General features: G+C 53.0%; 1 protein-coding gene across 3 annotated transcripts in view; it reads left to right on the top strand.

Moving 5' to 3' along the window:
• The first annotated feature begins 476 nt into the window (after positions 1-476).
• Positions 477-24,763, top strand: part of PALM (paralemmin) — a 60,154-nt gene continuing 35,867 nt past the window's right edge. For 2 of the 3 annotated variants that reach the window (XM_032783565.2, XM_075070896.1), the window contains exon 1: positions 736-805. In XM_032783565.2, the coding sequence (XP_032639456.2) occupies positions 753-805 (53 nt within the window). In that variant the 5' untranslated portion in view covers positions 736-752. The other variant, XM_032783396.1, reaches the window with a different exon arrangement.

Genomic DNA, 24,763 nt, shown 5'->3' on the forward strand with positions numbered 1-24,763 from the left:
CTGTAAAGAAATCAAAATAAACCCAATAGGTTTATCATGCCCCAGTCCTGCCTTCCCTCCCTCCTCTCTGGAGCGCGTATGGCTGAGCAGCCTGTTTCTGCACCATGCTTAGTCAGGGCCGGACCTGCAGGCTGTCAAGTGAAGCTTGCTTAGGAATTTGAAGATGCATCTGTTAAGGAAATGGGATAGGGGAGAGGAAGGGGAATAAGTCCTATTAACTCAGTGAGTCCATCTCAGACCCTGCCCTGGCTGGTTGCAGGATGCTAGGTCTGGGCTGGTGCTCACCAGCTTGTCAGGCACTTGGAAGGGATGCAGCCTCCGTATTGAACATGTCCAGGCGCTGGTCAAGGTCTCCACTGAGCCTTATGCTCCTGGAGACTCTCCGAGCAGCGGCAGTGGCAGGCGACTCCCAGCAGAAGGTGCTGTTAGGATGCTGGAGAAGGGGAAGGGGAGGGGAAAAAAAAAATCCCTTCACATCCCCAGCTCAGCCATCCACCGCCAGCCAGCCGCACTCTGGACAATAACACAGCTGGGGATGCTGCACGGCCACCAGCCGCTTGCCACCTCTTCCACAGCCTGCTGTCCGTGAGCAGAGAGACAGCAAGGGGGGACTTGCCCAGGGCTGGCGTTTGCCTTCCCCTCCAGAGCTTTGCCTGGATCCGCGCAGGGCTGCGAGCCAGAGGGTGAGGCAGCCAGGGGATTGCAGAGGCTGGGAAAATGGAGTAAGTACCGCTTTTCCCCTTGCCCTGGGCATGTGGTGGAGGCTATGGGGAGACCAGGTGCATCCAGCCATCTGTCTGTCTAGGTACTTATATAGCCTTCTGCACCATAGCATCTCCCCTCCCCACTAAGCCAACCGCCCTGTTTCCCCCCCCCTCCCTCCATCCAGCAAAGGTTGGATTCAGGGCTCATCTGCTGCTGACGCTGCCCTGGCCTCTTCTCGGGAGCTGGCCTATTGGGGCTGGCTTCCCCCTCCACCTGCATACAACCCCCACCTTTGCCCTCGCTGGTCCTGCTCCCCAAGGTGACAGCTTGGGGCTCCACGAGGCCGGGGAGCCAGGGGGCTGCGTGCTGGGGGAGGTGGGGAGCATGGCGGGGTCTTCCTCTCTGACCGTGGCCCATGGCATTTGCAGGTTGGGGAGAAGGAGCGGGAGGGCCTGTCTGATGTGTTGCCACCGGTCTGCGTGATCATGGGTGGGTGGGGGTTGGCGCATGTGGGGGTGCAGATGCCCCCCCCCCCCCCGCCTGGATATTTTTGCAGTGACTCAGAAATCCAAGCGTGTCCTGCCTCTCTATAGTCAGGGCCTCTGTGGGGTAGCAATGCTGACTTGTTGTTTGTGTGTGGAAGCAGGGCCCAGAGAAGCAGGATCAGGATCAGGATCAGGGCCATGCTGAGTCGGGGACTGGGCGATCCCGTAGGGAGACATGAGTGCCTACTGCAAAGAGCTTCACGTTTAGAAAGACAACAGGTGGAGGGAGGGGGAAGAAGCAGCGAGATCAGGCAACGGAGGGACTTGGCCTGGCACCGAGCAGCCCCGAATAGGCCTAGGAATTGTGCTTTCCGTCAGGACTCCAGCGGCGGCATCCCCTTGTAACCGCTGGCTCCAGGCGTAATCCCCTGGGAGGGGACACAGCAGGTTTGCCACGGCTCGGTGGGCTCCAGGTAACTGGCCAGAGTGGCTGGTGCCGGTGTGTTTGTTTTAACTAGCACCTCCCCTTTCCTGCCTCAGCTGCTCAGGTCTCAGCCCCGGGCAGGACGAGCGACAGGTTTTCCTGAGGCAGCGGAGGATCAGTGCCCGTTCTGGCCCCTTCTGCTGTGGGTTCACCGTCGGGAGTGGCAGGCCTTGGCGAGCAGTGCCCGGGTCCCCGGTGGAATTCTGTCGGGCTCCCGTCTCCTGGACAGCCCCTGCCTCAGCACTGGTGACTGACCATCTGGGAGCCAGATGCCAGGTGCTCAACAGGTCCCAGCCGCCTGCTTGCTGTTTGGGTGGCTCCCACCAGGCCTGCAGCATAAAGGGGTGTCCCCGGGCTTCCTCTGGCCGCCCTCCCTCCGTTGTCAGCCTTTGATTCTCCCCTCGGAGCTATCAAAGGAACCAGGGGGCGGCTAATCTGGGTCAGTGGCTGGTGTGGGGAAAAAAGCTGGATCCTGGGGAGGCATTTGAGATGCATCTCTGAGGCCTGAACACAGATTCTCGGCAGGAGGTAGAGGCAGGAGAGCTGGCTACATGGGGAGCCCCCAGCTACTCCATTTCCAGTCTCTCCCAGCAGGAGGCGCTGTGTGGCATGGAGCTGGGGAGATGGTTGTGGCAGGGGGAGCTCCCAGATTCTCCACTCTCAGCCTCGGCTAGTATGAGGCAGTGTCAGGAGCAGGACAGGTTAATTAGCTGCTGGGGGTGCTCCAAGCTACCCCAGTCTTAACATCTTCTACCAGGGGGCACCATGTGCTGTGGGGCAGGAGCACTCGCTATGGGGAGTTGGCCTTGGAGGCTCGCTGCAGGGAGAGGGGCCAGAGCACTGGATGGCAGGAGTTGATGGTGATTTTAGTCCCAGCCTCTCAGAGCAGGAGTTGCTGCAGGGAATGGTTGTGAGTGGGTGTGGGGAAGCCAAGCTGGGCTGGGGAGAGCGTGTGGACAGACTGTAAACTCTTGACACCCATCAATTCCTCAGATCCCGGCCACGCCCTGGCTGGGAGCATTTCCATGGCCCAGGATCTTGGCGCCAGGCCATAAGCACCTGCAGCTCCTGTTGGCTTCAATGCCTGTTAACGTGGGAGCATCCTGTTCCGGCTGGCAGAGGAGCGTCAGCCCGCTGAGTAGCCGATGGGCTAGAAGCCCCTGTTTTCAAGGGTTGAGAACGTTGCTGTGGGCTGGATATCTGGCTGTAGGAGGCCTCGGCAAATGCAAGCTTGGTGCTTTGGAAAACTCCTTAGCATGTCTAAAGTGGTTTCTCTTTCAGCAAGAAAAACTAGCACGTAGGCTGCAGAAACCCACCCTTGCAGACAGCACCCATTGTAGGAGGGAGCATTGTCTAGTGGGCTGGACAGCAAGCTAGGAACCAGGATTCCTGGGTTCTATTCCCAGCTTTGGGGGGAGAGTGAGGTCTAGTGATTGGAGCAGGGGGCCTGAAATTAGGACTTCTGGGTTCTATTTTCAGCTTGGTAAGGGCTGTAAGGTCCAGTGGTTAGAACAGGAGACTGGGAACCAACCAGGGCTTCTGTGGCAAAGTTTCTGCCTCAGTTTCCCCACCTGTAAAATGAAGCTAATACAGTCCAGCCTTGTAGCACAGCTATGTAGATTAAGCGAGTAATATTTGTAAAGGGCTGTGAGATCCTGTGATGCTAGAGAAGAATGACAGGGATTAGAATCATTGAACTGGAAGGGACCTCGAGAGTCCAGGCCCCTGAACTCAAGGCAGGACTAAGTATTATCTAGACCACCTGTGACAGATGTTTGTCCAACTTGCTCTTAAAAATCCCCAGTGATGGACATTCCACCACCTCCCTAGGCCATTTATTCCAGTGCTTAACCACTCTGACAGGAAGTTTTTCCTAATGTCCAACCTAAACTGCAATTTAAGCCCGGGCCGGGCTGGGGAGAGTGTGTGGACAGACTGTAAACTCTGATACGCATCGATTCCTCAGATCCCGGCCACGCCTGGCTGAGCATGTCCTGAGAGCATTTCCATGGCCCGAGATCTTGGCGCCAGGCCATAAGCACCTGCAGCTCCGGCTGGCTTTAATGCCTGATAACACTTCTTGTCCTATCCTCAGAGGTTAAGAAGAACAATTTTTCTCCCTCCTCCTCGAAAACTGTTATCATGTCCCCTCTCAGTCTTCTCTTCTCCAGACTAAACAAACCCCATCTTTTTCAATCTTCCCCCATAGCTCATGTTTTCTAGACCTTTAATCATTTTTGTTGCTCTTCTCTGGACTTTCTCCAATTTCTCCACATCCTTCCTGAAATGTGGCACCCAGAACTGGACACAATACTCCAGCTGAGGCCTAATCGGCGTGGAGTAGAGCAGAAGAATTACTTCTCGAGTCTTGCTTGCAACACTCCTACTAATACATCCCAGAAGGATGTTCGCTTTTTTTGCAGCAGCCTTACACTGTTGACTCATATTTAGCTTGTGATCCACTATGACCCCCAGATCCCTTTCTGCAGTGCTCCTTCCTAAGCCCTCATTTCCCATTCTGTATGTGTGCAACTGATGGTTCCTTCCTAAGTGGAGCACTTTGCATTATTCAAATTAAATTATTATTAAATTGACTTAGTTGGGTCTTGGGAGTCAACTCGAGCGTGATACGCCCGGGTGTATGGAGGAGGCTCCTCCAGGCATTATCAGCACACACAGGTGCCTGCGCTTAGAGAGACCTGGCCTGTCCTCACACCACTGTAACTGCGTCACTGACAGGCGCGTTGATCCTGATTTGCATTGCTGTGTGTGAGAGGGGAGTCGGGCCTGCGGCAGGAAGGGAGAAATCGCCCTGCTTTTCCTGAGGCAGGAAGGATGGTGGAGTGATTCGTTCCCTGGCTGGGGATATGGGAGAGCCGAGATCATTTCCCAGCTCTGCCACAGGCCCACTGGGTCACCATGGGCAAGTCTCTTAACCTTTCTCTGACTCAGTTCCCCAGCTGTACAATTGGGGCAGTAACTTTGCTCAACCTCCCAATGGCGCTGTGATCATAAATACACTACAGATTGTGAGGGACTCAGATACTCTGATAACAGGGGTCATACAAGTGCGTTGATAGATGTGTGTCCACCCGGAGATGGCTGCCTCTGCAGGTAGATTATAAATGTACCAGCTTCTAGTATCTGAGAGGGAATGTTACAAGCGGCTGCCTGGAGCTTAGTCCATCCTTCCTGGGAGCAGGAAAGAGCAGTGGTGACTCCCACCACCTGGTTTTCAGCAGGGCTTGAACCTAGAACCCAGACCTCTACCACATGAGCTAAACCATGAGTTAAACGTTCACCTCTTTCTTGGCTGGTAGCAATAGCAAGCTCTTATCCTCTGCCTGGACCAGCCTCTGCGGGACGGGACGCACACTTTGCAAGCATGTTATAGGGGCATTTGGTTGCTCTCTGCTTCTCCCCAGCACCCTCCTCTGGTGCTCAATCCTACTGGCCAGAGTGGTTCTTCTGATTCCCAGCCCAGTGCTCTGGCCCTTAGACCACACGGCCTCTCCAGGTGCTTGCTTTGGATAACTGGGTAGGAGTTTGGACCAAAGCCACTTCTAGGGGAAGCAGTAAAATCCCCGCCATGGACAAGTCCCCGTCCCTCTGAACGGGTGTTTCTCCCTAGCCCTGGGAAGTGTGTGGTTGTGGCTCGTGGCAGCAGACGGCTCACAGAAGGTTCAGAGTTCATACGCTCACCCAGGAGACAGGATGTTTCTCTGAAGCGGAGCAACCCAAACCTCAAAGAGCTTGAAGGCACGCAGGCCCCCTTGGGAAAGGGCTGGCACTGTCCCTTCTGGCCCTGGCGCCGGTGAGGAGTCGCCATCTCTTTCCCTGGGGGTTGGATCTGTGCAGTCAAGCTCACTGGATCTAAACTTCACCAGGGCATCAGGGAGTCCCGATCTGGGTGGTTTTGATCTGGCTCCATCTCTATCGGCTGCAGTGCCAGCCAGAACCAAGAGCTGCTGTGGGTAGAGGGATCTGAGCTTTCTGGAACCCCAGACCAAGAAGCAAAGCAAAACCAGGGAAAGAAACTGCAGGCAAACAATCCACCTTGGCCTCTGGTTGTGGGGGAGAGGTTCATCCCAGCCTAAGACATCCCAGAGGGGCCTCATTTTCAGAGTTTATCCTGGTTAGAGCTAACGTAAAAATCGGAAGACGTATGAAACCTCATGCTTCAGGGCATAAGCCAGTCTCTAAATACTAGGGATCAGGAAGTTTCTTGCTCCTTCCACTGTAGCAGTGGGCACTGGCCACTGCAGGGACTAGACGGGCTGTGGTTCTGATCCAGTCTGACCCTCCCTGTGTTCAGAAGAGCTGAAATTCCAGTGGATGCCACAAGGAGCGTGTTAGGTCTAATCAGACCCGGGTTTCTCTGATTGGGCTCCCCAACAATAAGATGCTAGCCCCAAAATCAGCACCCACGATGGTCTTAAACTCAGCCAAGGCTACCTCGCTCAAAGGATGCATCTGCACTGCCGTGCCAGGGTGGGACTGCACTGCGTGTAGACATACCCACCTGGTATTAATGTAGTTAGCTCTGGTGCCAGACCAGCGAAACCACAGCAGCACAGGCTGTGCGAGCCCACCCAGATCCCCTCCTGATTACTTCCCTGGCTAGCCCACACTGCTTCAGTACACAAATCAGTGAGATTAAAGCTGGCTTGGGGGAGGGGGCGATACCTAAGTGCACTCATTCTGTGCTACCCCGAGGGACACACCTAGCTCCCATTACTGTAGAACCAAAGCTCCTCACCTGGGAGTTGGGGCAGGGAAATGATCCCCACTGAACAGATGGGAAACTGAGGCATGGCATGGCTAAGTGACTTGTCTGAGGTCACATGAGCTGGGCCAGAGCAGGGATCTGAACTCAGGTCTCCTGTCTCCAAAGCGAGCACCCTACACTGGGCCCTCCTTAATCTCGAGGTGCGGAGTTCTTGAGTGAGGTGGTGACAGGGTTAAGAGCTTGCAGCTGCAGCTTGTCTCATTCATAAACACCGTGCGTGTTTCTAGGCAGGCCTAGCCTGAGCGAAGATCCTCTTACCAGAGAGGAGCTGGATACCGTCATGTCTCAAGGCCCCTGGAACCATTTGGAAACAGCTGTAATTTCCCAATCAGATTGGCTCCCAGAGCCTCTGGCATCAAATATTCAAGGACTCCATTTTCTCCTGGCATTCCCGGCCCACGTCTGAGCCGGAGAATCAATCAGGCAACTCTGCTCTGCTCTAATGCATGCTGCACTTTCAGGATCCTGGGGCCGTCTCCTCTCCCCCTCCCACCCACCGAAAGGCAGGTGCTTGGGGATCAGGGATGCTGAGCCCTTCTAGGTTGTGGTAAAGAAAAGGGAAAGCAGCAAACCAGGGAATAGCGGGAGCAGCTGATGGGAGGTAACCTGCATTTCAGTAGCATCCTTCATCCCCAAGTGTCTATATAAAGAATTGCCACTGAGATGCTGCCACCTCTGGGGCAGAGGCCAGACAGCACAGAATGCAGCCCATTTCACAGGGGTTTCAAATGACTGTGGTATCAGGTTCATTAGTGTTTGTGCAGGGAGGAGGTTTCTTGCTGTCTGGACCCAGCTGTGGAGGGGCTGAGTTGACCCTGCTGGGATTGAACCCACAGAGTCTGGCTGCAGAATTGCTGTTGTGAACGCTAAGGGCCACGTTTCCTGGGTGCTCAACTTGCTAGGCTTTCAGATGAGCTCTGTTCCCAGTTAGGCCCAATTCTGGGATTTTCAAAGGACCCAAGGGAGTTAGGCTCCCCTCCCTACCCTGGGGGTAAACTGCACTGAGATTTGGGTGCCTCATTCCCTGAGGCTCCGTTGAAAATCTCATCCTGGATTTTCCAAAGAGCTCAGCACCTGGCTAGGCCCTGCTCGTGAATGTCTGGCCTGGAGGTGTGTGAGCAGCAGAGGCAGGGGAAGGAGCTAACAGGTCAGAGGAGTCCCCCTATTGCCAATGCAGGGTCTCACGGGGGGGTTCTTGATTAGATGTTTCCACTACGGGAATTTGTCCAGACTCAAGCAAGAGGAGCTGTTCTGGGCCGCGTCGGTGGCAGCTCTGGATTCTGCATGCGTAAGCCCCCTGCCGTCCCATTTAGCTACTTATATGGTCCCCATCACCGTGGTATTTGAGCCCCTTGCAGGCATTACCAGGTTGATGTTCATAGTGCCCCCATCGGACGAAGCAGTGCAGTTGTCCCCAGTGTATAAATGGGGAGTGTGGGCCCAGAGAGACGAAGTGACTCACCCAAGGTCATACAGAGAGCGGGTAGGTGTCTCCCAAGGGCTAGGCTAGTGGCCCAAACAACTGGCCCATCCTCTTGCTCCAGCCCCAGTGGGCTGGCTGAACGCCAGACTGGCCCATCTCTTATCCTCCAGCGGGTTTTACCCTCAGGGAGTCATTTTGCTGCATGCCATAAAACTCTGCTGGGCTTCTGATGTGATGGGACAGGAATGAGCACCGGATAGCGCATGATCCTGGGCACAGACCACGTGACAGGGTCACGGGGATGGGGGTGGGTGCTGGATACAGTGCGTTAGTGGGCACACGTGACAGGGCCACGGGGATGGGGGTGGGCGCTGGATAGGGTGCGTTGCTGGGCACACGTGACAGGGTCACGGGGACAGGGGTGGGGACTGGATACAGTGCGTTGCTGGGCACACATGACAGGGCCACAGGGACGGGGTGGGCGCTGGATATGGTGCGTTGCTGGGCACACGTGACAGGGCCACGGGGACGGGGGTGGGCGCTGGATATTGTGCGTTGTTGGGCACACGTGACAGGGCCACGGGGATGGGGGTAGGCGCTGGATATGGTGCGTTGCCGGGCACACGTGACAGGGCCACGAGGATGGGAGTGGGCACTGGATATGGTGCAATGCTGGGCACATGTGACAGGGTCACGGGAATGGGAGAAGTTTGAGAATCTCTACATGGGGCCTGTGCGTTGAGGTGGGGGCACCCTTTGTTTTGAGTGTGACAAACTGGGCAGTGCATTGGTTGGGGCCTGCTGCGGGGGCAGCGTCCCTGGGATGTTTCGCCGCTGTGTCCTAGTGGCTTTTCCATCCACTGCCTGTCCCAGAGTCTTCACCCCAACCAGCTGCCCCTGCCTCTGCTTAGCTCTTCCAGGGCTCCCAGGCCCATGGGCACTGCTCTTCCGGTCCTCCCTCCTTCCACCACATTAACTCCCAGTGGGACTTCTGCATGGAGTCCATCCACAGCCAACGGTGCCCCAGAGAGGTCGGGAACCCTTGTGAGGCCCACAAAAGGAGCTTCTATGGGGCTCCAGGGTGCGGACAGTGCTGAGGGTCTGATTCCATCCCACCCCCACAGACAGATCCATGCCACCTGAGTCCTGTCTGTCCACTGGAGCAGAGGGAGCGATGCTGTCCACTGTTCCCCCCGCAATCCATTCTTCCAGTGCCCCAGCATGCTCCTGGGAACTAGTCCTCCTCCCCCCTCCATTTCTTCAGCATTTCAACCCCCCGGGAAGCCTTGGCTTCAGACCCCATTTTATCTGCACTCTTGGGAGTTGGGGCTTGGAAGAACTGGTCCTCTCTTGACCCATCTCTGCGCTGCGGTGAACTGGGATCTCTCCTCTCACCTGGCCCTGCTGATTTTGATTTGTTTGCTTTTGTTGTTGATTATTGTCAATTACTCGCCTCTCCACGCGGCCTCCTCTCCCCCCTCAGCTGTGGATCAAAGGCACTGAGTTGGAGCAGTGCTAATCACTGCCTTGTCAAGGTGGATTTTATAGACTGCTCTGCAGACAGACCTGTTATGGTGTTGAAAAGCAACTGCAGTTCACTCCACCCCAGCAGCAAAAGGGGTTAGCTCTTGGCAGAGTTCGACGGCATGAGGCCAGATCCTCAGCTGGTGAAAGGTGAGAGAGCTGTATCCCCTTCTATTCTGCTAAACTGATTTACCCTAGCGGAGGATCTGGTCTATCACATTTAAACCATCAACTGTTGCCAGGGTCTATCTACACTAGGGTGTGCAACATTGCAAATACCAGTGGAGCCAAACCAATGTTCACAAGAGGGGGGGCTTTTGTGCAAAGTTTCCCTTTGGGGGAGCAGAATTGGCCACCAGCTCTTTTCCTGGGTACAGAAAGCAGTCGGCTGGGGCAGGGCTGGAATGCGGGGAAAGGGAGCTGGGAGAAAAACCTGAAACGGCTCTTTGCACATTTGGCCGCTACAAAGGGAAAAACCAGAGGAAGGCAAATAAACATTATTGTTCCATGTCACGGGGAACGAGACAAAAGGTCATCGATTTTCCTTCTGAGCGTGGAAAAAAGGCACGGTCAGCATGGGTGAGAAGGCCAGGCCAGTGCAGTGTGTGTGTGTGCGCGCGCGCGCACACACACATGCAGCTGGAGACTGACTGCAGGGGTGTGAGGGAATGGGGGATGGATTATGTGAGCTGGAGAGGCGGGTGAAAGTGGGGACGGAGGGCGAGATTGTGGGGATGAGGCTGCGTGGACGGCTGTGTGGGGTCAGCAGCGTGTGAGCCTGTGTTTGTACAAGGTGCAATGGGGAGACAGAGGAGTGGGTGACACAGGGGGATGCGAATGTAGGCACCGGGTGGGACTTACAGTGGACACACGCCCTGGCCCCTGTAGCACAGCCTGGCAGTTTCCGGGCAGGCAGCTGGGTGAAGCCGGGCCCTCAGCACCGCTGGGTATATTTATTTCCATAGCAGACTCCTCACTCAGCCGCAGATCCACCTGCCTCCCCTTCTGCGCATCAGCCGGGTCCCTTGGTGCCTGGTTAAGCTCCGTTACCATGACAATGTTGCCAGGGCACCCGCCTCCCAGTGGTGTAAGCTATAAATCACCAATAAGTGGCTTCCTAATGGGGAGAACCGGGACCACGGACACCGCCCCCCCCGCACCTGCTCCAGTGGGGCCGATTCCAGGTCTATCAGAGGGGCAGAGATGGGGGGAGAGAGCCCAGTCCTGGAGCCCCAAGGTGATTAGTGATTTACACAATCGTTTCCCTCCTCTCTTCCCCAGGCTCCAATTTGCCATCAAGAAAGCGTCAGGAATCGGGCACTTCTCGTGGGGGGGTGGGGGGGAGCGGCACAGGGCCTGGCTGCCAAGGCAGACCCACGCTCCCACGTGCACCTGAGCCAGCTCCAGACGGCGCCTCCTGTCATCCTCATCTTCCCCCCACTACCCAGCTACCTCCCCTGCCTGCTCAGATGTCTCTCTCCTTCCTAGACTCCCCCCACACTTCCCTTCTCCTTCTCCAGCACTCCCTCTCCCGCTTCCCCCATCCGCCACTTCCCCACCTCCCCTCTCCCCTCTTTCAGCATCCTGCCCTATCCCCTCTCCTCCTGCTGCTTCTGCCCCAGGATGGAAAATTGCCCCAGGAATCATACCAAATGGCGTGTCCGTGGGGGACAGCCTTAGCTACCGATGTGTCATCCCCATTGCCACCTCACCCTGCTGGGGACGGGATGGGGAGCTGGCAGCCAATGCATGAATGTGTCACCCGGTGTCTCTGTTTCCCCCTGTCTCAGCAGGTTGGATGGGTTTCCTGCCAGGCTGCAGGGATCTTGATGGGAAGCAGAGGCCAGGCACCACCCCTGCCCTGACACAGCACTTCCAGTAACCCGCCTCTCTTATAATAAAACCGTAATTAACTTAGCCAGCCAGCAGCTGGCTGGAGAACAGAGGGCAGCCTCCCTGCTCGGCTAATTGCTTCTCCCAGCCCTTCAGCTTCTGGTCCTCCTCCTCCTCCATGTCATGTCCACATGGAGTAGGCAACATCCATAGGAAGGATGTCAATGGATTTGCCTATAGCTGGATGCCCAGCCCATGAGATAGGGCTGAGATGGAGACAGAGGGGTCGTCCTGTCAGGAGGGTGGTTCTGTTGGGAAGGGTATTGGTTGGCTCTACTGTCAAACATGGCAGCTTTGGTCCATGGGGTGTGTGTGTGTGTCTGGGATCCTTCTCCCTCTTTTCCTTCACGCTCCGTGGGACTTGCTTCCCATGATACCCGGCCACGCTTGCTGTATGATGAGAATTTAGAGGATCCTAAGTGCAGGCTGCGGATGCCAGCAAACATAGAGGTGCCAACCCTCCGTTCATCTCTGCCAGCCACAGATCCGATCCAGCCGCTCCAGCAAGTGGAAGGGAAGGGAATATCTTGGCAAGGTTTCTAATAGCGGTGGATTCTATTTTGACTGAATACATTTGGATCCAAATTAAAAATCCAGCAACTGTGAAGTTGGGGGTTGACAGTTGCCATCTTGACAGACCAGCAGGGGACTGAACTGGGAACCTTCAGAGCTAACATCATGAGCTAAAATCCTCACTGGTGCTGGCACAGAGGCACCCTGTAATATACATTCACCCAGGGGTTTCATTAACACCTTTCCTGAGCAGTAGAAAAGCTCCCAGATTCCCATTAACTTTAATTAACAAAGTTCCTAGCAACATAAAACAGCACAAAGGGGGTCTTGGTCCCTAGGGCTTCGCAACTGTCACTATCCTGCATGGGAGAGAGAACCCAGGTCTGCCTGCTCCCATGTTGCAGATTCCTACTCGGATGAATGAAAGGGGAATCCCCGTGAGGTGTTAGCAGTACAGGACCTATGACACACAGTTAAGCAGTTCTGATGACATCTCCTAGAGCAGTAATTCTCAACCAGGAGTCCAGGGCCCCTTGGGCAGCCACAAGCAGGTTTTAGAGGGGCTGCCAAGCATGGCCAGTATTAGATTTGATGGGACCCAAGGCAGAAAGCTGAAGCCCCACTGCATGGGACTGAAGCCTGGGGTCCTGAGCCCTGCCACCTAGGGCTGAAGTGGAAGCCTGAGCAACTTAGCTTTGCGGGAGGCCTTAGGCAATTGCCCTGCTTGCTACCCCCTAACGCCGGCCCTGGCTTTTGTATGCAGAAAACAGTTATTGTGGCGCAGGTGGGCTGTGGAGTTTTTATAGCATGTTGGGGGAAGGAGGCTCAGAGAGAAAAAGGTTGAGAACCCCTATCCTAGAGGACAGCGGTATGTGCACATACTCAGTAACTAGTTCCATTTTATATTGCCTGGATCTGATTATTAAAGTCATGTGTATAAAAAAGCTGAAATGGCTGAGAACTTAATTATTGGATGGGAACAGATGGCAAATCCCAGTGATGATTGGACCCAGTGGGATTCTAACCAAAAGCTCTCAACCATGTGTGTTTTCATAACCTCACACTGACTCAACAGACATTCTAGGCTTCAGCTGGCACCCAGAGTGACATTCCTGGAATCATATCCAGAGCAGGGGCTCTCAACCTTTCCATACGACTGTACTCTTTCAGGAGTCTGATCTGCCTTGTGTACCCCAAGTTTCACCTCACTTAAAAACGACATGCTGACAAAATCAGCCATAACAACCCATAAGCGGCACCGCACACTAGCACTGAACCATGGCTGACTTTCTCATTGCTACCATATACTTATCAAACCCATCAGTTGGGATATAAATATTGTACGTACATTTCAGTCTATAATATGTAGAGCAGTATAACCAAGGCATTGTCTGTATGCAATTTTAGTTTGTCCTGACTTAACTAGTAGCATGTTGTAAAACTAGCCACCTGTCTAGATGAGTTACTGTACTCCCTGGAAGATCTCTGCATACCCCTGATTAAGAATCACTGATGTAGTGAGTGCCTTTCATCTTGAAAGATGCCCATCATTTAACAATTTCCCCACTTCAGGTACCTCTAAAATGTCACTGCCTCTGGGGTGGAGCACGGCAGGTGTGTAATGGTGCCACTGCCAAATTCAGGACGGGAAAGGCACAAGAATACTGTATCCTGGGGAGCTGTTTGGTTGTAGGGGGGTTGTAGTGTGGGGGGCCAGGTAGGTAGAAAGAAATTACCCAATTGCCCAAAGAGAACAGGAGTACTCGTGGCACCTTAGAGACTAACAAATTTATTTGAGCATAAGCTTTCATGGGCTAAAACTCACTTCATCGAATGCGTAGAATGGAACACACAGAAAGAAGATATTTATGCATACAGAGAACATGAAAAGGTGGGAGTAGCCATACCAACTGTAAGAGGCCAATCAATTGAGATGAGCTATCATCAGCAGGAGAGAGAAAAAAAATTACTCAAGGCACTGCATTTAGCCGTGTGGAGTGTCATGCTCTCTGTATGTATAAATATCTTCTTTCTGTGTGTTCCATTTTATGCATCTGATGAAGTGGGTTTTAGCCCACGAAAGCTTACGCTCAAATAAATTTGTTAGTCTCTAAGGTGCCACAAGGACTCCTGTTCTTTTTGCCGATACAGACTAACACAGCTGCTACTCTGAAACCAATTGCCCAAGACTTCTAAAAGTGCCGTGGGCTCTTTAATGATGAGAAGCAGGTGGGCCCTTGGTTAGACATCTCACCCAGAAAGCAGCAGTGGACTCTGCCCTCCATTCCCACCCCTCTGCCCCCCCAGCGACGTGGGGTGGGCCACTTGCAGAATTGCTCAAGGATTGACAATATACGTAGCGAACTCTTTGTGCTTAACAGACGTGATTCTCAAGGAGCCTTTATGCTGCTCAGAGCCCATAAAAAACCTTGAAAGTGGGTGGAAATGGCCCCCTGAGAATCCCCGCCCCACACAGGGGGTCTCCCTAGCTGGTATTGGGCTGATGTAAGAGCTCTGCGGTGGCCTTGCTCCAAGACCTCCATGTATGGGGTGGACTGTGTGCATGTCCCAAGCGCCCTGCTGTGATCTGACCTTGGCACATGCCTCCCTTGCTGTAAAGGGTTTGAAGTAAAGTTCTGGATCCAACGATCTGACAATCTCAGGCAAGAGATTACAGGTGGATAGGGACAGGGCAGCACAAGGAAACAAGGCACGAGGGCCTGCTGTTGTCCCTGCCCAGCTGTCAGGCAGCCAATGAGCACAGCTGGGCCACAGCAGAACCACCCGACTGGCTAAGGTGGTCCACTGGCTGGCTCTTAAACCAAGCAGCTGTGGAGGATCAGGGACGGCTCAGTGCATATGTCTGTGGGTTCTTTGCCTGCTCTGTACTCACCTTACTCCAAGCCCTGCTCCAGCTCAGACCCTGCCCTTGTTCCTGCCGGATCCCAGCCCTGCTCCTGTCTTCCCTGACTCCAGATAATCCAGTTCCAACCCTTGGCCCTGGTTCTGACTCTGTCTTGACCCTGGGCTCTGGCTTTTGCACTCTGATGTTAGTTCTAAAGGTGGGCTCTGACGCTGCCTTTATCCTGGGAGCTGGTGTTTGGGCTCCGACCACTAGGCCTGACTTCTGCTGCGACCATGGGGCCTGACCACCTACAACCCGTTCTCCTGACAGACAGGCGGTGCTGTCACTCAGACTCTAGTGCAGGAGGGAGGCTTCCAAATAAAACGCGGAGATAGATTTCCTGGTGTTCCGTTTGAATCCCATGCAGCCACATCTTCCCTGTTCAAGTGGCCTTAACTTGAATCTTGAATTAGGGAGCCTCCCTCTCAACTGGAGAGACATGGCAGGATCACATCTGTCTGCAAGGCTGCCACATGGGAAGGGACAGAAGATCTGAGCTTAAAGGTGACCTGCGCAAGAGGAAAAAATAATTGGTGGGTGGGTGTTTTGGCTTCTTTCTGCAGAAAAAAGACCCTGAAAAATATTTGGTTTTATGGTTTTTCCTGCTTGTGTGGTGGTTTTTGCCTTAGCTTTTACCCTCTTTGGGGAAGTAACTTTTTTTGTTTTGTCTACCCAGCGCCTAGCACAGTGGGGTCCTGGGCCACGACTTGGGCTCTTAGGTGCCACCACAATACACACCATAATAATCAGCAATGCCGTAAATGGACCCACCTCGTATGATTGGTGAATAAATCTGTAACAGCACAGTAAATCCACCTAGTGCTACACGCAACCGACTCATCACATCTTGTCCTGCGTCAGTTACAATCTGCCGAGACTGATTTTTACATTGCTGGGCATCGGTTTCGGCTGGTCACCTGCCCAGCTGCTAGTAGCTACAAGGTTTCTTTGCTGACTCTGTGGCAAAGATCAATGTGAATGAAGAAGGGGAAAGATGCTGGCTAAGGGGATTGTGATGGGGAGCCAGGGAACAAAGCTCAAAGGGGCATGTGGGTGAAGCAGTCTAGTCTAGCAGGCTGGGGAGAGGGGCGCAGCAAAGTGTAACACCACTGCTCCACCTATATAAAATGGGTGGCGATCCCAGGATGCAAAGCCCAGTAGAAAGGTAATATAGTAAAACCCATGAGCTGTACCAGCCCCTAATTCTGGATTTCAGAGGTGTCAATTCTCAAGTCTTGCCATATTGGGTGTTTTTTTTCTTAAAGCTCCAGCTCCTGGAGTCTTGTGGTGATGGGGAAAATCTCAGCTTTTGTTTAAAGCCAAAAGAAAAGTAAGTTTCTCTCCCTAGTGGTGGTGGAGAAAAATGTGTATCAGTAAATGTCTACGCTGCCTACGTCAGACTGGGTCTGTGGGACCTGGGCTGACTGACTTGCTATTTCCAAGCCTACGCTCGAGCCGTAACACTGGTGCTGGGTCTCATGTCTGTGCTAAACACATCCACACTGCACTACACCGACCTTCTGACTCGTCCACACTGCAGACTGACAGGGCTTGAAGCCAAGTTGCAGTGGGACGTGGACTCTGACCTACCTCCAGAGCAGGGTGCTAGGCCCCAGCTCCTGAGTGCTGGCTGACCCGTGTCAGACTGATTTGTGTGTGGGGAGAAGAGAGGGTTGGGTTCAAACATGGGTCATTGGCCAGGCTTAGCGTGCAGTGTAGACACACCCTAATGGCTCAGACACCAGAAGCCAAATACAAAGAACCCAACATTTACTCTAGCTTAAAAAAAAAACCAAAAACCCACATGATTTTTGCGGGGGGTGACAATCCTGGGATTTCTTTGCCTTGGATTGCGGGAAACTTTCTTCCCTGGGCTGTTGCAATTACTGGCTGAGATTGCTGCGCTGACCTTTCTCCCTGCTCTGTGCCAGACAACAGCTCCTATCAAAAGGAAGCATTTGTAAGGTTGCATCAGGATTTATGTATGTTCAGACATCACGAGCTGTATTGGAAGTTGCGTAGAAGATGGGGGAGGGGGATGCAATCCAGAAAGTCCCCAAAGGGGAGTGGGGGGAAGGATCAGCTGTTCTCCACCCCCGTTGTTTATGTTCTGTAGCTTCTGCTCTTTACACAAACACTGGCTTTGGCTCAGTAAGCCCCAAGACTTGGACACCACTCCCCTCCCATGATCTCAACTAGCCAGAGTTCAGCAAGGAACAATGGGGGAAGGGAAGGGGACTGACCGGGCCTCGGAGCCGGGGTGTGTGTGTGTTTGTGTGTGTGTGTGGGAGGTTTGTTTGTTTGTATTTAAAATGATTGAATTTTGAAGTTACTCATGTAGCAGCCTTGGAAAAGAAGGTGGATTGCCAAGCAAGCTGAACAGGATAGGTGGGCTGGGGGGGCCTTGGGTGGGGTGTACACATGCTTCCCCAACACAATCCCAGCATTCCTTCAAGTCACACACAATTAAACGATGCAAAAATTAACCCTTCTATTTTTATTTATTTTTTGCATTGATTTCACACCCTTTAAGCATCCCAGGGCAGGGGAGAGGAAGGAGAGTTGTAAGCAGAGAGAGATTAATGGGGTGGGGTTTTTTGAATAGCTCCTTCTTTTTCCCTGTTGCTGAGTCTGGTGACTTCACTGCAAAGCTCCCCCACTGCACACACATCCCCAATACACCCACCCCCACACACAGACAAACATACGCGCAGGCACATCCCTCCATTCCCGATATATCCTCTCTCTCTCTCCCCCATCCTCGCCCTTCCCTCCTCCTCCAGCACATTTGTCATTCTTTTCCTCCCACGGGGATGTGTGTGTATGCATGTGTGTAAAAAAAATATTGGCAAAACAAACACACACACACACATTCTTTAATGAGACTTCTTCCCGTTCCCAAACCCCCTCCCCCCCATCAGCTGAGAGCAGAACCTGCATTGTCTAGCTAGCAGCTGAAAGAACAGAAAGGAAACGGGGAGGGTGGCAGCTGGGGAAGAGCCAACGAGATGGGACAAGTAGCCAGCTCCAGGCTGGGAAGGAGGGTCCCAGGTGTTCCTACCTCCTTCCAGGCCCATTCCCTCTCCGGATCCTGCTCCCTGCTCGATCCTGGACGCAGCCCCGCTGGGTCCCACTCTCCCGCCATCCCACCTCGGCATGTGTGAGCGTAAGAGGGTTGTGTGGAAGCGCTATCCCCGTCCCCCCAGTTCCATCATCTCCTGGTAATGCCTAGTGGGAGCTGAGGGTGCTCAGCACAGGATTGGGCTCCCAGGACCTCCTCCTTTGAGGTGCTCCCCATTGGGATCTGAGAGCGCTCCGAGGCGTCCAGGATCGAGTCCTTAGCCCGTGGCTGGGCCGAGAGGAAGCTGATATTTTCAGTCATTGTGCCCAAAGTAACAACAGCATCTAGGTTGCCCAGAAATGGGATGGAGCTTCCTGGCATCTGCTGAGAGGCCTCGAACAATAGTCCCAGCTAAATCCCTAGCCCTGAGACAGGGCTTTTCAGCTGCAAAGGGCTTAATTAATGGGTCCACCCAGCTCGCCTCACTTGACCTCTCTCTGTGCCATTCCTCCAGCCCCTGGCCTTGTAACAGTGATCGTAAGCCCTTCTGGATGGGGATTCTTCTGGGGTATGTAGACAGGGAAGGCTCCAGCTTTTTTGCCACCCCAAGCTATGAAGGGAGGGGGGAAAAAAAAAAAGGAAAACCCAGTTGAGCTGCCGCCAAAGAAGGGAAGTGAAGGACCTGCAGCCGAATTGCCGCCGAAGACCCAGACATGCTTCCCCTTTCTATTGGCCGCCCCAGGCACCTGCTTCTTTCGCTGGTGCCTGGAGCTGGCCCTGGGTGTGGATCATCAACAGAAGTAGGGGAAGATCCTTCTCTTGTACACATCACCATTCAGCAAACTGCTGCTTCCACAAGGGTGGCAAGTGAAATGCTGACAGATCCCAGTTGTTGGGATCGAACTGGGGACCTCAGGGCATGAGTCTCTGCTGCATGAGCTAAAAGCCACATGGCTCTTAGCTAAGGCTGTAGAGCAGACTCCTTAATCGCTCTCACTCAGTGGACTTGGTGTCCCTACATGAGACAGAACCCCACACCCAGGAGGTGTGCGGGCAACACAGGCCTCCCCACTCCAGTCTTCTGACTGTGGGCTCATCTAGCACATCATCTGCATCGCTGCCCTGCAGCAGTCACGCTGCAGAGATTGGACTGAGCCAAACAGACCCTCTTCCTTTGCCCGCCGTGGTGAAGTTCTGATCCAGTAGCTTGGGCCTGTCTGTATAATGGGTCAGACCACAATCACACAACCGTTATCAACGCACCCACATGAGACTTCAGAGACTTCTCACTTGACTACCCAGTGGCGAGTCAGGCCCCAGGAAGACCTTGGCAGAGACACTGCAACTGTATGGCATTTGATGCCAAGACATGCCTTGTAAATATGAATAGCATGAAATCAGCGTCTCCCTGTGCAAGCTTGGCTGAGCTGGGATCCGGAAACTGGTGGTACAATTAGCTGTAGAAAGACCCTCACGGGCAGATGTTGCCTTGCAGAAGTTGGAGGGGATCAGCCAGCAAATGCACGAGGCTTGGTAGTGGGGTCTCAAATGTAGCCAAGTCATTGCATCGCAGGCTGTTTAACGTTTGTTGCAAATGTAGTGGAAGAGAGAGAGGCATTTTACTTGCACTAAAGAACGAACAGGGAAATCTTTACACTCCCAAGACTCAGCTGCTTTATCCACTCTGGGCTGCCTCAGCTCTGTGTATCACCGGCTTTTGGGGGAATGTTAAGGGCCATGCAGGCCTGCCCATTCCCGTTGCCAGCGGAGGCCGTGATCCATCCAGAAGGGATTTCTCAGTCCTAGAACCAGATCAGTTGCCAAAAGCACACTATTAGCGGGGAGAGGGTTATTATATATTTTTCCCTCTAAGGACCAGATAAGGGGGTTAGCAACTGGGCTGGGGGTTCTATGGGGAGCCAGTGCTGGAAAGACAGGCTCCTAGGGGAGCTGGCTAGATTTGTAACTGACAAGGGAGGAGAAGTGATTGTGCAGCTAATATGATCTCATTGTGCTGAAGACATCAAGTTAGTTTATAATGACACCAGGAATTGGAATCCTTTCAGACAGCACCTGTAATGTGAGTCCCTCTTATTCATCCAGATTATGATGGTAGCATGTAGGGATCAACCAAGATCAGGGCCCTGTTGTGCAAGGTGCTGTACAAAGACACCGTGGTAGCAGTCCATGTCCTGAAGAGCTGAAAGTTTAACTGGACCAGACAGACAGCAGGTAGGGGAAAGAGATTTAACACAGCAGAGGGCTTGCATGCAGCATAGGTGCTAGAACTAGGGGTGCTCCCGCACCCCTTGGCTTGAAGTGGTTTCCATCATATACAGGGCTGACAGTTTAGTTCAGTGGCTCGCAGCTCCCCGGCTTGCAGTTTGCACAGCAAAGCAAACTAACGATACAGGGGATTTGATCCCAGTCACCTTGTGCCAAAGCAGAGCAAAAAGAGCAGTGTATAAAACTACAGCTGAGTCGGGGATCAGGTTGCAGTGTGGTAAAAGGTTCCTGTGACAGACCCAGACCAGTGGGGTACAGGAGTCTGGTAGAGGGCAAATATACTGATCAGTGGATGAGTAGTTTTCTGTTCCCTGAGTGACCAGAGCAGGAGCTGCACTAGAGTAATCAGGAACCTGCTAGAACCAATTAAGGCAGACAGGCTGATTAGATCACCTGCAGCTAATCAAGGCAGGCTAATCAGGGCACCTGGGTTTAAAAAGGAGCTCACGCCAATCAGGCAAGGAGAAGCCTGAGGAGCTGGGAGCAAGAGGTGCAAGGAGCTGAGGGTGTGTGCGCGTGTGCTGCTGGAGGACTAAGGAGTACAACTGTTATCAGACACCAGGAGGAAGGTCCTGTGGTGAGGATAAAGAAGATGTTTGGAGGAGGCCATGGGGAAGTAGCCCAGAGAGTTGTAGCTGTCATGCAGCTGTTACAAGAGGCACTATAGACAGCTGCAATCCACAGGGCCCTGGGCTGGAACCTGAAGTAGAGGGCGGGCCTGGATTCCTCCCAACTCCTGATCAAACACACAAGGAATTGATCCAGACTGTGGGGGAGATCACTGAGGTGAAAAACTCTGTCAGTAAGTGCAGGACCCACCAAGGTAGAGGAGGAACTTTGTCACAGCATGTTGATGGGAGGTAGCTGTGGTAAGGCCTTAGCCTGGCCAGGGTTTTCACTGGAGCTGGTTGGAAAATAACTATTCTTCATGAAAAATTTCAAAAGTAGAAAAAAAAGTTTAATCTTGGCACAGATCTTTTTTGTTTAGTCTTTTCAGCTGAAAAATGTTCAGATTGTCTGACAAATGTTACCCAAAGCCAAACAATTTTGCATTTTCGGTGCTGGAAAAGCTCAATATTCTTTTGTTTCCAGCTTTCATTAAAAACCAGGCAAATGTCGTATGCAATGAAAATGTTCATTTAGTTGCCTAAACAAGTAGCAAGGGATAGTTTTCAACCACCTCTGGTTTTAACTCTATTCTGGGGTGATGGTTCGGTTCTGTCCTGTCAACATTAAAGCTTTGAACCAGGACATAACTGAATCACACTGGCTTGATGAATAGATTCATTGAATTTAAGGGGAAGGGACTGTTAGGATCATCTGTTCTGATCCCTGACACGATCAAGAAGATCAGATGAAGCAAACCTGAGTTTGTGGGAATCAGATGAGTGGGGGAATATTGCCAAAGCAAGTTGTTGTTTTTTTTTGCAGGGAGTGGTGTTGGGGTAGGAGGCACCCACAGCAAACGTGGTTCAGGGATGTGGCTGGCATGCGGGAAGGTGCCCTTCTCAGGGATGTGAGAAGACTGGAAAATGTGGAGGAAGATTGGCAGCCACTAGTGGCTCCTGTGTGTTGTGGTCACTGTTCGGTGTGATGTGACTCTGTGATGCTTTGCACTTTGAGGAGCAGGCCAGAGAACTTCATCCAGTTACTCCTGTACTGAACCCACTGACTTACGGTTGATTGAAATATTCTCCAACTGTGCTTGCTGTTGTGTGTAGCGTAACTGGGGCTGCTGGCCAAGGTGTCACAGACTAGACACCTGGAATCAGTAGCTCCTTCTAGAAACTGGGCTGCTTTGTCAGCTGAACTCTGCAAGAGGGAGCCGGCTGGCTGCATGATTCTATTCCCCTGGAAACATATTAGTGTGAGGTAGGGTGTGGGTCACTGTTTTCCGTAGCTCACTTCACTGTAATGGATTTTCCTTCTGTATCTCATAATGGGGATACGAGAATAAATGCTCATTGTATTCCCCGCCCTCTCCCCTGGGAACAATTCCACCCCCAGGCCTATTAAACACATAACTACACTCCACTGCCAGGTCATTTTATTACTTATTAGCATTACAGCAGCACCTGGTGGCTCCATCCTGCACAGGCACAGTGCATGTACCTGCCCCAAAAAGCTCACCACAAAGGAAGGATTATTACCCCCATTTTATAGAAGGGGAAACTGAGGCACAGAGCAACTTCTCCAAAGGTAGCAAGAGCAGGGCTGAGAAACAAACCTGCTTCTCTAAGCTCCTGCCACAGGGCTGTAGCCGCTGCCCCATTCTTCCTCTCTGCCGTTGAGCACCTGATCTGGGAGTTTTCGGTAAGAATCGGTGTAGCATAGACAATGGCTGCAGAGGCTCCTTTCACCTCTTAACTGGCGGGATCCCCTCTGTAGGGGATGGAGTGAGCTGTCTGGAGCCTTAGCTCAGAGGTGAGGAGGCTGGTTGAGAGAAAAAGGCCCAGTAACCTAACAGGCTGGGGTGTGGTGGCAGTGGTGGATGTTATCTGAGCAGCCAGGAAATTTCCCCCTCTTCTCTCAACAGATTTTGAAGCCCAGCTGCAGTAAGTCTTAACCCCTAGACCTTAGAGGCCACTGGGCTCCTCCCTTCTGGGGTGCCAGCAGCAACACTAGCGCCTCCTGCAGGCTGGTGCTATCTGCAGCGGCAGCCTGTTCTTTCAGCGAGCACATTTCTCCTTCCTCTGTGGTCCATGGGGAATAACTGTTCATGGCCCATTTTGATTAAACCTTAAAAGCTGGCCAGCCTCTCCCAGCCCTATCCAGGTGGGAGCCAGACAGCTGCTCCTGGAAGGTGAATGGTGGGTGGATGTCACATGATCCCCCGTCCTTCAGCCGGCCTGGCACCAGGGCTTGTGTCCAGGGCAGGAGCTCCTGGGACACACATTAATATATTTGCCCTTCACTAGGGGCATAAATTAAGACTACAAAAGCTTCACCCCTGCTGATACACGCACGTGGTCTCCCTCCCTCTGCCTGATCTGGAACTAGCTGGGCCCTGGGGCATCCACCAGCCGATAAATATGCAAGGCCATGATTTCAAAGCAGGTCCTGTGATCTAGCTCTGGCGGTGGGGAGGGCGTGCTGCACAAGAAGCAGAGGTCCCTTTCCCTGCTGCTTCCTTTATCGCCCCCAGCGGGGTGAGCACCGATGTTCCCCACAGCCACAAGTTCTGGTTCTGGGCCAGACCATCCCTCCTGCCATGGCCCTGGGCTGACAAGACCCTGCAGCTGCAGCAGTGCAAGTGAGGCAGGATGGTGGATGGGCAGCTGCAGCCCCTGGAAGATGTGGGTTCAATTCTCCACTCTGCTAGTGACTCCCTGTTTGACCTTGAGCAAGTCACTTCATCACTCTGGTTTTCTCCAACTGTACAGGGGAGGAGAAAAAATCCTTCCTTGGTCCATCTTTTCCAGTGGTTCTCCAACTTTTATAGTGGTGACCCCTTTCACACAGCAAGGCTCTGGGTGCAAACCCCTCTGATAAATTAAAAACACTTTTTTTTTATATATTTAATTCTATTATAAATGCTAGAGGCAAAGCTGGGTTTGGGATGGAAGCTGACAGCTCATGAACCCCCAGGTAATAACCTCACGACTCCCTGAGGGGTCACAACCCCCAGTTTGAGAACCCCTGGTCTTTTGTTTCGAGAGTGAGCTTGTTGGGGAGAGACTCTCTCTTCCTCGGCACCTGTGCAGCACCCAGCACAGTGCGGTCAGGAGCTCAGTGGGGCAGCACAGTCATACAAAGTGGAGAGGTGTTGAGGTCTGGGATTTGGGGAACTCCCCCACCCCACCCACAAATTCTATGAAAACTCCCAGCCCTATGTATTCTGTGTGGCCCTGCCCATAACTGTGTCGCTCAGTCACAAGTCTGCCTCCCCTGCCAGTAATGCTAATGGTCCTGGGCCTTTGGCAAAACGCCCCCCAGGCCAGGGGGCTGTTTCCTGACTCAGCGGCTTTTCAGAAACAACCACTGGGGCTTTGGCCACATCAGCCGGCTCCACCAGTGTTAAAGATGCAGCAGCGGCCGCTCCTGCGGGCACGGAGTCCTGCCCCTCCTGCTTCAGGCATCCACCTTCCCCAGCCCCTAAATGCAGTCTGCAGCCCCACCCATGACTGCCTAAATCCAGGACTGAGTGTGACCACGTGTGGTGACAAGAGGCAGTACAGGCTGGAACTAGCGAGCCAGAGGTGTGTCTACACTGCAGCTACACCCAGCTCCGGTCCACAGATTTGCGACAGCAGGGGCTTGTGGGAGCGGGTTAAAAAAAGCTGTGAACGTTGCTTTGAGGTTAGGCTTGAGCCTGTGAACAGCAACATCCACACAGCTATTTTCAATGCGTGAGGGAGCCGGCCTGGCAGATCTCACTGCCAGATGCAGTGTTGACACAACCTGAGAGAACCCCAGGATCTTTCTGGGTCCAGCAGCCTCAGTAAAGAATCCCCTTTATATTCCCTAGAGCCGAGTCCTGTCTCTTCTCTGCATCTTTTACCATGGCCAAGCAACATCGGCTCTCCAAAGGTGCTGGGCAAAGAACTCATTTTTCGGGTCACTGGCCAGACCAAAAACACAAAAATTCATTTTGGGTCCACTTCAGATGAAAAGTTTTTTTGGCAAACAGAGAAGTTTAAAAAAAAAGAGAGAAACAAAACATTTCACTTTTGAGCTTTTTTTTTTAAAAAAAAA

This window comes from Chelonoidis abingdonii, chromosome 11 (assembly GCF_003597395.2).
Source record: "Chelonoidis abingdonii isolate Lonesome George chromosome 11, CheloAbing_2.0, whole genome shotgun sequence".
Taxonomy (NCBI): Eukaryota; Metazoa; Chordata; order Testudines; family Testudinidae; genus Chelonoidis; species Chelonoidis abingdonii.